The sequence below is a fragment of the Trichosurus vulpecula genome, chromosome 6 (assembly GCF_011100635.1).
Source record: "Trichosurus vulpecula isolate mTriVul1 chromosome 6, mTriVul1.pri, whole genome shotgun sequence".
In the NCBI taxonomy this organism is placed as follows: Eukaryota; Metazoa; Chordata; class Mammalia; order Diprotodontia; family Phalangeridae; genus Trichosurus; species Trichosurus vulpecula.
In genome coordinates this window covers 211578312-211591523 of record NC_050578.1, presented here as the reverse complement: position 1 = coordinate 211591523, position 13212 = coordinate 211578312, and the positions used below count along the sequence as shown (strand labels likewise).

Genomic DNA, 13212 nt, shown 5'->3' with positions numbered 1-13212 from the left:
CCCCTACCCTCACCCTTTCCACAGAGATCCTTACGCATGGCTTAGCAGCCCCTGTTTCTGTCCGAGTTGGACACTAGTGCTCCACTAAACCTGTGATCTAAACTGATGTGAGCAATCTCTCCAAAAATTTGAGTGGTGACCCATCCACGCCTGCCCATCCTGGGCAATTTTCATCCATGTCTTCCCATAAATGGGCCAGAGGGGACCCATAGGCTGTCCATTTGTTCTTGTTCTCCCCCGTCCCCCCACCCCGCAACATGGTCAACTCTGCTATTTTAAAGAAAAAGAAATGCAAACAAATCCAAGAAAGGCCAGTTATTGGTTTCCTCAATTGAGAAAATGTAGGACAGGAAAGGCAGATGGGTCAACCACACAGCATGGACAAGGAATAACTGATGAATAGCACAAGGTCTGTACTGGTACAGAGTGCAGTGGTAAGAAGACCCAGACAGAAGTCCTCTACCAAGAATGACAGGATGAAGAGGCATGGTCAGTTTCTGATAACCACTCGGATGACACCACAAATTAAGTATACCAATGATGACACAAGGGATCATTAAGGGAGTTGACCCACATGATCTCTAAGATTGCCTCCAACTTCAAAACGATCTGGTTTTAAGTTTGGGATGCATCTGTAGCCTTTGACAGACCAACTTAAAATACTAAGCCTTAGGTTTTTATTTCCTTCTTCCTAGAAGCACTGGACTGTGTCTCTGGAAAACTGAAATCCTGTATTTCCTCTTTACTTGTAAAAAGGGAGACTGCTTGAACTACAAGGTGTCAACTGTGACAGAAGTAGGACAATCCACTTTAAATGAAGAAAACACACACCTAACCAGATTCCCCCAATTCAATGAAAACACAACATACCTTTTTCTCTAAGCTCTCCTAAAATATCCTGAACATTGGGATTCTGTTCTTCAAGATCAAGGTTAAGTGAACCGGTATCTGGGAAGGATTTTAAAATATCAGCTACCATTAAGACCCAAGGGTCTGAATCCAAGGTTGCAAGCTGGATAATTTCAGTCAATGCTCCTTTCATCTGATGGGGGGAAAAGAGGAAAAAGTAAGTTGGAAACAATTCTAAGCAGAAATGACAAAAACATACCAAATCTTATGTATGACTTGTACAAATAATGGCTAAAATGTGTTCCTTACTCAAGATTATTTAAGCTAAAAGATGAATCAACTTTCTTAGCCTCTATTTCCTCACCGTAAAACATTAATATTAGTTGCAGACCTACCTTGAAGGGCAGTAGACAGGAAGCATTTTGTAAATAGTAAAGCACCATATAAACGTAGGTTTTAAGTGTCCATTTGACAGTAGCTTTTTCCTGCTGGATTGTTTGCTCTAAGGAAGAGAGGGCTTCGAGGCTCCAAGATAATGGTAAACTAGAGAAGTCCTTACTAGGCACCCACACTACAGAATTTCAGAGTTGGAAGGGACCTCAGAGGCCATCTGGTCCACCTCCTTCCTAAGAAGAATCTTATGTACAATACACTCAACAAGCAGTGACCCAACCTTTGCTAGAAGACTTCTAATGGGGATGGGGAAACCTCTTCTGGAGGAGGAACGCTAATTTTTAGGAAATGTTTCCTTACTTCAAGCCTAAATTCAAAACACAGCTTTAGAGTCCATAAAAAGGACAGCAATGTTCCTGTTTCAGGCAACAGATTTAAAACCAGATAGTTCTACAGAAATAGGAACTAATTCTATTTTTCCATGATGACAGCTAATCCCAAACAATAACTCTTAATTCCAAAATTTTAATGGGAACATCAAGCCCCTTCTGCAGCACTAGCAGCAATCCTTCCTACAGGACTAGACTCCCAGCAGCAAGAAAACAGCATTACTTGAAAGCGCTGACTCTGCAAACACAGACCACTAACTATCCTACTTTACAACTCTCTACCCATGAAGCAGGGAGCCTAAATCATAAAAAGAGGTTGTTGTTTTTTTAATTAAAGAGTTGTTTTGATTCTTTACTTCTGAAAAATCACTTGTTCTGTATTTTAGCCAAAACCAAACCGTAGGATCCGAAAATCATATATGGATTTAGAGCTGGAAAGAACCATTAGAGAGCATTTAGTGCAACCCAGTGATTTTACAGATTAAGAAACTGAATAAAGGCCTGGAGAGATAAAGGGATTTGCTCCACCAGTGGTACCAAGTGCCAGAATCAGGTCCTCTGACTCCAAACTCAATCCTCTTCCGATTACACTATGCTGCTTATTCAAAGACATAAAGCCTGTCAGAAAGAAAACAAATTTAAGCTTAAAAAAGTCCCCAACTAATCCCAAAGGGTTAGTTCTAATATGAAATAAAAGCAAATGCTAAGGAGATGCTGTTACTGTTGCCTACAGCAATACAGGCACACATCAAAGTCTGTACGTACTGGACACATTCATACACATCTCTTTTGCATATAAGGACTACAACTAATTTCTGATCTCAATCTCTAAAATATAAACTACTTTAAGTCTCGCCTTTTGTTAAATAAATGAACTTTAAGAACCTGTTTATTAATTAGACCGTGAGCGCCCTAAGGGCTTGAAGTGTCCTTTGCCTTTTTTTGTATCCCCAGGTTTAAACAGCACCTGGCACATAGTAGGCACTTAATAAAAGCTTACTTATTAAGTTGCTTTTTTTTTGGTCTTTGTGGAAGCTGCCAGATTTTATGTGATTGTGCCAGTAGTTCCTTTATAACTGAACTGCTTCTTTCTGGATCCCAGCTATATTTTTCCTTTGAGCTCTGGATTTGGGCTATGACATAACTTGGACTTTTCTTTTTGGGGCTCCTTTCGGGAGGTGAGTGGTAGATTCTTCCTTTGCCCTTTGGTCCTAATAGATATGGGCAATTTTCACTTATGTTTTCTTGAAATATAGCATCCAAGGCTGTTCTTCCTCCAGTTCTTTCAAAATCTTTTTATTCCATTTTTAATCTTAATTTCTTTCATGTATTGATGCAATCCTTGGGAAAATCCATTGTTTCCTTTGAATATTTGCACTTACAGGTTACAGAATTAAATTTGTAATAATTTTTGAGGCTGGTAGGTGTTTTCTTTCATTTACTTATTTCTCTAGCTCCTGACCTGTGGCTTTGTGCCAGGGAAAAACTATTGCTCTACTGTCCTTTTGGGAGAGGTGGTCAGCCCTGCTTTATCTTGTTTTGGGTTCCTGTGTTGACCTCCACCTCCATGGTTGGGCCCCCTGGATCTTTTAGACTGAGAATGTTGGGCCTTCGGTGTTCTCCTCGGTATCTCGGGACAAGTTGTTAGGAATCTCAGACCACCTCGGACCTGAGCCTTCCCAGTCTGTATACTGCGGGGATGCAATGGGGGGGGCACCAGGTTATTTGCTCCCCCTCTTTGGGACTCCCAAGTTTCCTGACAATCAGCCTTCTCAGGAAAGCCCTCCCCTCCTGCTGTCTTTAGACAGAGCCTTGCAAGCCCCTTGTGTTGTTTCTCTGATTATGGTGAGAGGCTATCCTGCAATGGCAGGGTTTGGTTTCAGCTGTTTTTGCTTCAGGAAGGTTGGAGGCATGAAAGGGGCTTGCCTGGGGGCTTCTGGATGACTATGTGGTTTTGGTGTGGCAGATGATTTCTTGATCCTTATTCATTCTAGTACTTTGGGGTTTCACTGGAGTAGGTACGTGGGCACTGGGCAGCCTGTCTCCTGTTCAGGCAGTTATCCAAAAGTGACCAAGTTTCATATTTACAAAATATGAAGAAAGTGAGTGCCTGAAACTGACAAACTTTATAAAGACTTAGTTTGATGTGGTCTCTTCTTACATGTTTTCTTTGGCTACCTGTGCAAGGGAAAAACAACTGAAAAAATGCTTCATCTGCTTCCTGACAGCTTTTCCTCAAGGAGTTGGCTGAGGTATAAGTAGGAAAAATACTACAGGGAGGAGTTAGGAGATTCAGGTCTATCACTAACTGACTGTGACCTTAGGTAAATCCACAGGCAAAAATACTTTGTATCCTGATCCACAATTTCTTGAAACACATCTCACTCCCCAAGCCCAATGTCAGGCACACATCCTACAGAAGGTAGTATCTGAGGTTCTTTTAAATTCCTGTTAAAAAAAAAAGTGTATTTCCACCAGAAACCAGAATATTCTTTAAAAGCTCACCTTCCAACCACTCAAAAAACAACCACAGTGGCTTGTCAGTTTTATTTTGGGAGTTTCTGCCCCACAGCTATGTGCACATGGTCACAGTTTCACTCTCATTTTAAAAAACAACAGATTAGTCATTGCAGTTTTTCGCTGCTCATGTCACCCACATTGATGGCTTGTTTCCTGACTCTTAGATATGGTACACTTCACTACTTTTAAGGTTTATGGTGACTTTTAAAAGATTTGGGATCTCTAGATGCTGAGGCTTACTAAATGTAGTTAAAGATAAAGAGTATAAAATTACAAGGGCACTAGATAATATTTTTACTATCTAATCTTACAGGACCAGTGTGAGGATAAATGCCACACTAGCATATACAACTCATTTACCAGATATGATTGGTTAGCTCCCTTTTCTGTGCTGCCTTTCCCCATTAGGCTGCAAATTTCTTGAGGGCAGAGACCATCTTTTTTTACTGTATTTGTATTCCCAGCTCTTAGCATATAGTAAGTGCTTAATAAATGTTTATTGACTGATTTCCACTGACTTCAATCCAATGCTCAGCATATATTATTAGGTGCTTAATAAATGCTTCTTGATTGATTCTCTACTTCCATGACCTGTGATTTCATCAGAATGGGTTCTTCCTCCCCTGAAGCATATCCTAACAGGTCTAAGAATTAGTAAACCAGCTGAGTGTTGCAGTGACCAAAAAGTGAACCAGGTGATAAGCCTCTCTGAACGTACCCACTCGGATCCTTTGGATAACAGACATGCTTGCTGACATTGGCTCTGAGCTTGGCAGAATCTGCCAAATCAGAATTCCCCTGGCATAAGAACATCTCTACATAATGACATGTCAGAAAAAGATTCTTTAAGTCATTTTAACACAACTTACCAGCTTTAATGTGTCTAGCTAGATGTTATAGTGGCCTGTAGTTTAAAGCAACAACAAGCATGCCAGTTACATAACAAGATGCAGACTCAGGTCTTCCAAATCCAAGTAGTCCAATGTTATGGCATGGACAAGATATAAATGACTCAGTAAAAAGACACTCCCAGACCAAACAGTTAAAAGGATCTTAAGATCATTTGGTTTCATCTTGCCTCAACTTTATATACAACCAGGAGAACTGCCTGCCTGTTGGGGGTGGGGGGATGGAAGGAGAACCTAATTAAAATTTTTTTCCTTACCCCCTATTACAATTAGATATTCATCTGAGGTATTAATAGCAACAATAACAACATTTCTATAGCACTATATAGTTAAATACAAGTATCTCACAAGAACATTATCATGCCTTCCCTGGGAGCAGCCCCAGATCCATAGCTTCTACCTCCACCCTTCTGAAGTAAGTGCAAACTCCTTCATTTTCCACCTAGCTTTTCTACCATATCACTTTCTGACAACTACCGAGAAGCCAGTTCAATGACCGGGAAAAAATGCCCAAGAAAGAAAAGGCCTAGTCACTCAGGTCATTCTTCACTAACACCTTCCCCTCCTCCCACCCAATTCAGAGGCAGACGGCAGCACAGTAGACAAAGCTGGGTCTGAAGTCAGGAGCACCTAAGTTCCAATCTGACCTCAGACACTTACTAGCTGTGTGACTCTGCCTCAGTTTCCTCAACTAAAAATAGGGATGATAATAATAGTACCCACCTCACAGGGTGGCCATGAGGATATATTTGTAAAAAGCACTTAGGACGGTGCCTAAGAGGTGAGATAGTATGTCACAAAGTAGGCACCATATAAATGCTGATTCCCTTTCCCCTTTCCAGTCCACACAGACTGTCAGGCCCGCAAGGGACTCCTGATAATGTGCCAGAAATCTGTGTCCAATGATTTCTGTTGTTGTTCAATTGTTTTCAGTCAGGTCTGATTCTTCGTGACCCCATTTGGGGTTTTCTTGGCAGAGATACTGGAGTGGTTTGCCATTTCCTTCTCCAGCTCACTTTACAGGTGAGGAAACAGAGGCAAACAGGGTCAAGTGACTTATCCAGGGTCACACAGCCAGTGACTCTTTGAACTCAGCTCTTCTTGACTCCAGGCCCAGTGATCTATCCACTGTCCACTTAGCTGCCTCTTAATCATGCAATCTCCTAATTGTCAATCTAACAGGTTTTTCTCAGTCCTTATCTCTCTTGACTTTTCTGTGGCCTCTGACACTGACGATCACTTTTTAAAAATATTCTATTGTCTCCTCCTGTCTGTCTAACCCCTCCTTCTCAGTCTCCTATGCTGAATCTTCATCCAATTAATGCCCACTCACTATGGGTTTCCCCCATGGTTCTATCCCACAACATCTTCTGTTCTTTGTTGTTTAGTCAAGTCCAACTCTTCATGACTCCATTTTTGGGGTTTTCTTCAGAGATACTGGAGTGGTTTACCATTTCCTTCTCCAGCTTATTTGACAGATGAGGAAACTGAGGCAAACCAGGGTCACAGAGCTAAGAAGTATCTGAGGCCACATTTGAACTCAGGTCTTCCTGACTTCAGGCCAAGAGCTCTATCTAGTGCACCACCTAGCTGCCCTCTATACTATTTTACTTAGTGATCTCATCAGCTCCCATGGATTCAATTATTATCTCTATATAGATGATTCTCAGATCTATTTATCCAGCCTTAACCTCTCTCCTAACCCCAATGTCAAATTTTCAACTGCCTATTAGACATCTTAAACCCAACATGTCCAAAACTAAGCTCATTATCTTTATCCCTTCAAACCCTCCCCTCTTCTTACCAGTCTTCCTACTGCTGTCGAAGGCACCACCATCCTTCTGGTCATCCAGGCTCACAACCTCAGTGTCATACTCAACTCCCAGCCCCCTCTCTCATCCCCCAAATCCTGTCAATTGTATGTTCACAAAACTTCTCCAATGTGCCCCCCTTCTGTCCTCCATCCCTTATGCAGGTGCTCATGATACTTGTCCCTGGAGCTTAACGACAGACTGCTGGTTGGTCTCCCTACCTCGGGTCTTTTCCCCACTGTAGTCCACCCCCCCCCCACCCCCGCCAAGCTGTCAAAGTGATCATCCTTTACATTCAGGTCCCTCCTACCCCCATTCAATAAACTCCAGCGGCTCCCTATTAGCTCCAGCATCAAATACAAAAACCTGTTTGGTTTTTAAGGTTCTTCATAATGAGGTCCCTTCTTACCTGCCCAATCTTCTCACATTTCACACGCCCTTCCCATGTACTCTGTGATCCAGTAACAATGATCTCCTTGATGTTCCTCAAGAAACTGCTCTCCCACCTCAGTGCATTTCCACTAGCTAGGCCCAGAGTGCTCTTCCTTCCTCACTTATTCTTCCTGGTTTCCCCAGCTTCCTTCAAGTCTCAAGTAAAATCCTACCTTCTGGAATAAGCTTCCCTTCTCAGCCCTGACGCATCGAGAGGTTAAGTGATTTACCTAGATCATAAGGTCAGTATGTGGCAGAGAAGGGACCTGAAGAACACTGGCTATCTAGTCATCAAACTGTGCTATTTCTCAGTAAAAACAGAAAACAAGATGCCAGAGGACACACTTAAATATGATGCTAGTGAAGCTATTACTACCACAATTAGGTTGCTTGCTGGGAACAGAAGCTATTGACAAAGGAGGAGTTTTAGAGAAAGGCAAATTTTGGAAGATAGCAGACCTAGAAGAAATGTAAAAGTGGAGAGCTTTGGACTGAGAGGGGGAAAAAAAGAGCCCCAGGCAGAGAGGAGGAGAACTGGAAGAGACAGATATAGAGAGAGCATGATGAGAAGGCTCTAAAGACTATTTTAGATAAAGATGTAAATGACAAGAAAATAAGCAAGTATCTGAACACCTGGGGGGTTCAAGTCCTTCTTCTGACCCAAATATTTTTTGGACATGGACAGTATAGAAATTTATTTTGAATAACTATATGTATTTGTAATGGAGTTTGTTTTTCTTTTGCTCTTAGTAGGGAAGGGGCTGAGGTAGGAAGGGTGAGAAGATAGATTTCTTACTGATTTAAAAAAAAAGTAAAAAATGAATTTTTAAAAAAATCTAAGTTGGTTAGTGAGTTCTTTGTGCATTTTTGCCTTTCAGAATCCTAGCTTGCCTTCAAGGCTGGGCCTAAGTTGTCTGAAAACGTCAACGTGGATGTATGGAGAATTTACCAACCAACTCAGGTTTTAAAAGGATAAGTACAGACTTTCAATGCCAAGATGGCATTGAGGCATTGAGGAAGGAACCTCTGAAGCCCTACCAAATTTCCTCCAAACAATTAAAAAACCACCTCAGAATTGATCTAGGAGCAGGGAAGTAGCTTACCAGATCAACAGGAAAGGTCTGTCTCACTGGGGTGGGAGGGGAGTAAGGTCAGCCTCACAGCAAGGGACCTGCTCCAAACCTGGGGCAATCTACCAGCAAGGCCCCTATCCCCCACCCCCAACCACCCCATCCCAGCACAAGTGAGCAGAGAGGCCTTGACCCCATTGCTGACCAGTAGTGAAGCCCTGCCCTTGTGGCCTACCAGCAGAGAGACCCTGTTTCTATAGTAACCTAATAGCAGGGCCCCACCTCTGGAGCAGGCCAGCAACTAAAACCCCACACCCTGGGGAGGCCAATAGAGAGGCACCACTCCCCAATACAAACCAGAAGGGAAGCCCACCCACCACAGCAAGCAAGCAGCTAAACCCTGAAGCCCAGTGAAAGCCAACAATAAGACCCTGAGCCCCAGCACAAAAAGCTTGGGACAGAGAAGGATCAGAGCCCAACTCTCACATAAAAACACCAAGTCACCAAAAAAAAAAAAAAAAAGCAGAAAAATAAACAAAAACAAAATAAAAAAAAGCTTGACTATAGAAAGTTACTGTGGTGATAGGGAGGGTCAAGGCATAAACTCACCAGAGAACAATACTGCCAAAATGGCTACATGTAAAGCCTCAAATAAAAATGTAATTTCTCAGGCCCAAAAATAATTCCTAGAAAAGTTTAAAAAGGATTTTAAAAAGCAAATTAAAGAAATAGAAGAAAAACTGGGAAAAGAAGTAAGAGTAATGCAATAGAATCATGAAAAAAGAGTCAATAGCATGGGAAAAGATAACACAAGACTTTACTGAGGCAATTAACTCCCTAAAAAATAGAAATGGCCAAATGGAAATGGAAGTACAAAAACTCACTGAAAAAATAATTCCTTAAAAATTAGAATTGAACAAGTGGAAACTAATGAATATGAGACATCAAGACATGTTAAAACAAAAGTAAAGTTAAAGAAAATGTGACGTTTCTATTGGGGGAAAAAACTGACCTAGAAAGTAGATAATATAACAACACCTTTCAAGAAATTATCAAAAAAAGCTGCCTTGATATATTAGAAATTAAAAGAATCCACTGATTACCACCTGAAAGAGATCCCAAAATGAAAACTCCCAGAAATATCATAGTCAAATTCCAGAATTCACAGATCAAGGAGAAAATATTGCAAGCACCCAAAAAAACACCACCCAATTCAAATATCATGGCGCTACTACACTCAGGATTATATGGGATTTAGCAGCTTCCATATTAAAGCATTAGAGGACTTGGAATATGATGTACTGGAAGGCAAAGGGATTAGGATTACAACCAAGAATCACCTACCCAACAAAACTGAATATAATCTTTCCAGGAAAAAAAATAGACATTTAATGAAATAAGAAGACTTGTAAGCATTTCTAATTAAAAGACCAGAACTGAATAATAAATTTGATCTCTAAATACAAGACTCAAGGAAAACATAAAAAGGCAAAAAAGAAACAAGAGAAAACATGAAAAATTCAGTAAGGTAAGACTTTCTATTTCTGTGTGGCAAGATAATATTTCTGACTCTTAATTTTATTACTATAAATACAACTAGAAGGAGTATATGTAGACAGAGGGTATGGATATAAGGTGACTTCAATGTGATGGTACCTCAAAAAACAAAATAAAGAGGTAAAAAAGAAAACTGCACTGGAAGAAGGAGGGGGAGAGACTGAGTGGGGTAAATTATCCCACATAAAAGAGGCATGAAAAGGCTATTATAATAGAGGGGAAGATGGGGGTAGGCAAAGCTTAAACCTTAGTCTCATCAAAACTGGCTCAAAGAGGGATATATGCTTAGTTGGATACAGAAATCTATCTTACCCTATAAGAAGTAAAAAGGAATGGGGATAATAGAAGGGGGAGGGGGGACTGATAAAAGGGAGGGTATACTGAGGAAGGAGATGATTCGAAGTAAACCACTTGTGAGGAGTGAAAGGATGGGAGTGGGGTAAGGGGTGGTGATAAACAAGCAAAAAATAGCATGGAGGGAAACATATAGTTATCATAACTATAAACGTGAATGGGATGAACTTACCCATAAAACAGAAGCAGATAGCAGAATGGTTTAAAAACCAGAATCCTACAATATGTTGCTTACAAGAAACACATCTGAAGCAGAGAAACACACATAGGGTAAAGGTAAAGGGCTGGAACAGAATCTGTTATACCTCACCTAAAGCAAAGAAAGCAGGGGTGGCAATCACTACATCAGACAAAGCAAAAGTAGATCTAATTAAAAGAGATAAAGAAGGAGATTATATCTTGCTGAAAGGTACCACAGACAACAATGAAACCATACCACTATTAAACATATATGCACCAAATGGTAAGGCATCTAAATTTTTGAAGAAGTTGAATGAATTATAGGAACAAACAGATAATAAAACTATACTAGAGGGGGACCTCAACCTTCGCCCCTCAGCACTAGATAAATCTAACCAAAAGATAAACAAGAAAGAAGATAAGTGGGTGAATTAAATTCTTGAAAAGTTAGATTGACAGATCTCTGGAGAAATGAATGGGAATAGAAAGGAATATACCCTTTTCTCAGCAGTACATGGCACCTACACAAAAACTGACCATGTTAGGACACAAAAACCTCACAATCAAAAATAGTCAACACACCCTTTTCAGGTCATAATGCAATAAAAATTATATTCAATAATGGTCAATAGAAAGAGATAAAAAATTAATCGGAAATAATCTAATCCTAAAAACAAGTGGTTCAAAGAACCAATCATAGAAACAACTGATAATTTCATTAAAGAAAATGACAACGAGATAACATACCAAAATTTATGGAATGTAGCCAAAGTGGTACTTAGGGGAAAATTTATCTCTAATTCCCTATTTCAATAAAAGAGAGAAAAAGTAGATCCATGAGTTGGGTATGCAACTAAAACAACTAGGAAAAGAACAAATTAAAAATCCCAATTAAACATCAAATTGAAAATCCTGAAACTCAAATGAGAGATTAATGAAATTAAAGGCAAGAAAACCATTGAACTAATAAATAAAACTAGAAGCTGGTTTTATGGAGAAAACCACCACCAACAAAATACATAAACCACTGGTTAATTTGACGAAAAAAAGGCAAGAAGAAAACCAAATTGGTAGTATCAAAAATGAAAGTGGTGAATTCATCACCAATGAAGAGGCAATTAAGACAACTGTGAGGAGTTATTTTGTCCAACTATATGCCAATAAATTTGACAATCTAAATGAAATGGAAGAATATCTACAAAAATATAATTTATCCGTATTAACTGAAGAAGAAACAAAATATTTAAATAACCCAATTTTAGAAAAAGAAATTGAACAAGCCATAAATGAACTTCCTAAGAAAAACTCCCCAGGACCAGAGAGATTCAAAAGTCAATTCTACTAAACATTTATAGAACAACTAATCCCAACACTATATAAACTATTTGGGAAAAATAGGCAAAGAAGGAGTCCTACCAAACTCCTTTTACTACACGAATATGGTGCTGATACCCAAACCAGGAAAAGCCAAAACAGAGAAAGAAAATTATAGACCAATTTCCCTCATGTATATTGATGCAAAAATTTTACGTAAAATACTAGCAAAGAGATTATAGCACTATAACACAATTATACCAGGAATGCAGGGCTGGTTCAATATTAGGAAAACTATCAACATAACTGACCACATCAATAACAAAACCAACAGAAATCATGATTATCTCAACAGATGCAGAAAAAGCCTTTGACAAAATACAGCACCCATTCCAATTAAAAACACTAGAGAGCATAGGAATAAATGGAGCTTACCTTCAAAAAAAGATAAGTAATATTTATCTAAAACCATCAGCAAGCATTATCTGTAATGGGGATAAGCTAGGTTCGTATGCCTTTCCAATACAATCAGGGGTGAAGCAAGCATCTCATTATCACCTCTATTATCAGTATTGTACTAAAAATGTTAGCTATAGCAACAAGACAAAGGAATTAGAAGAGGTAATGAGGAAACAAAACTATCATTCTTTGCAGATGATATCATGTTATACTTGGAAAATCTAGAGAATCAATTAAAAAACTACTTGAAATTGTTACCAACTTTTAGAAAGTTTAAGATACAAAATGAACCCACACAAATCATCAGCATTTCTCTATATCACCAACAAAGTCCAGCAGCAAGAGACAGGAAGAGAAATTCCATTTAAAATATCTGTAGACAATATAAAATACTTGGGAGTCTACTTGCCAAGATAAACCCAGAAACTATATGAACACAACTACAAAACACTTTCCACACAAATAAATAAAGGGAGATCTAAACAACTGTAAAAATATTAGTTGCTCATGGATAGGCCAAGCCAATATAATAAAAATCACAATTCTACCTAAATCAATCTATTTATTCAATTATTTTACAGAGCTAGGAAAAAGAAACCAATAACTAAATTCATCTGGAAGAACAAAAGCTCAAAGATAACAAGGGAATCAATAAAAAAACGCAAAAGAAGGTGGTCTAGCAATACCAGATCTTAAACTATATTGTAAAGTGGTAATTATCAAAACAATCTGCTACTGCCTAATAAATAGAGTGGTGGATCAGTGGAACAGATTAGGTACAAATTATACCAATCTAGTATAAGATAAACCCAATGATCCAAGCTTTTGGAACAAAAACTCATTATCTGACAAAAACTCCTGAGAAAACTGGAAAACAGTATGTCAGAAACTAATTAGAAATCAATGTCTCACTGTGTGTGTGTGTGTGTGTGTGTGTGTGTTTGTGTGTGTGTGTGTGTGTATATGCACGAACATA

The 13212-nt window shown here is 39.3% G+C and overlaps 1 protein-coding gene across 1 annotated transcript in view; it reads right to left on the bottom strand.

The window, feature by feature from the left end:
* The window catches only part of NELFA (negative elongation factor complex member A), a 37530-nt gene that overhangs the window by 18871 nt on the left and 5447 nt on the right, over positions 1-13212 (bottom strand). Inside the window, exon 2 of the mRNA XM_036764102.1 lies at positions 871-1042. Within this exon, the coding sequence (XP_036619997.1) occupies positions 871-1042 (172 nt within the window). The remainder of the gene's footprint in view (positions 1-870; positions 1043-13212) is intronic.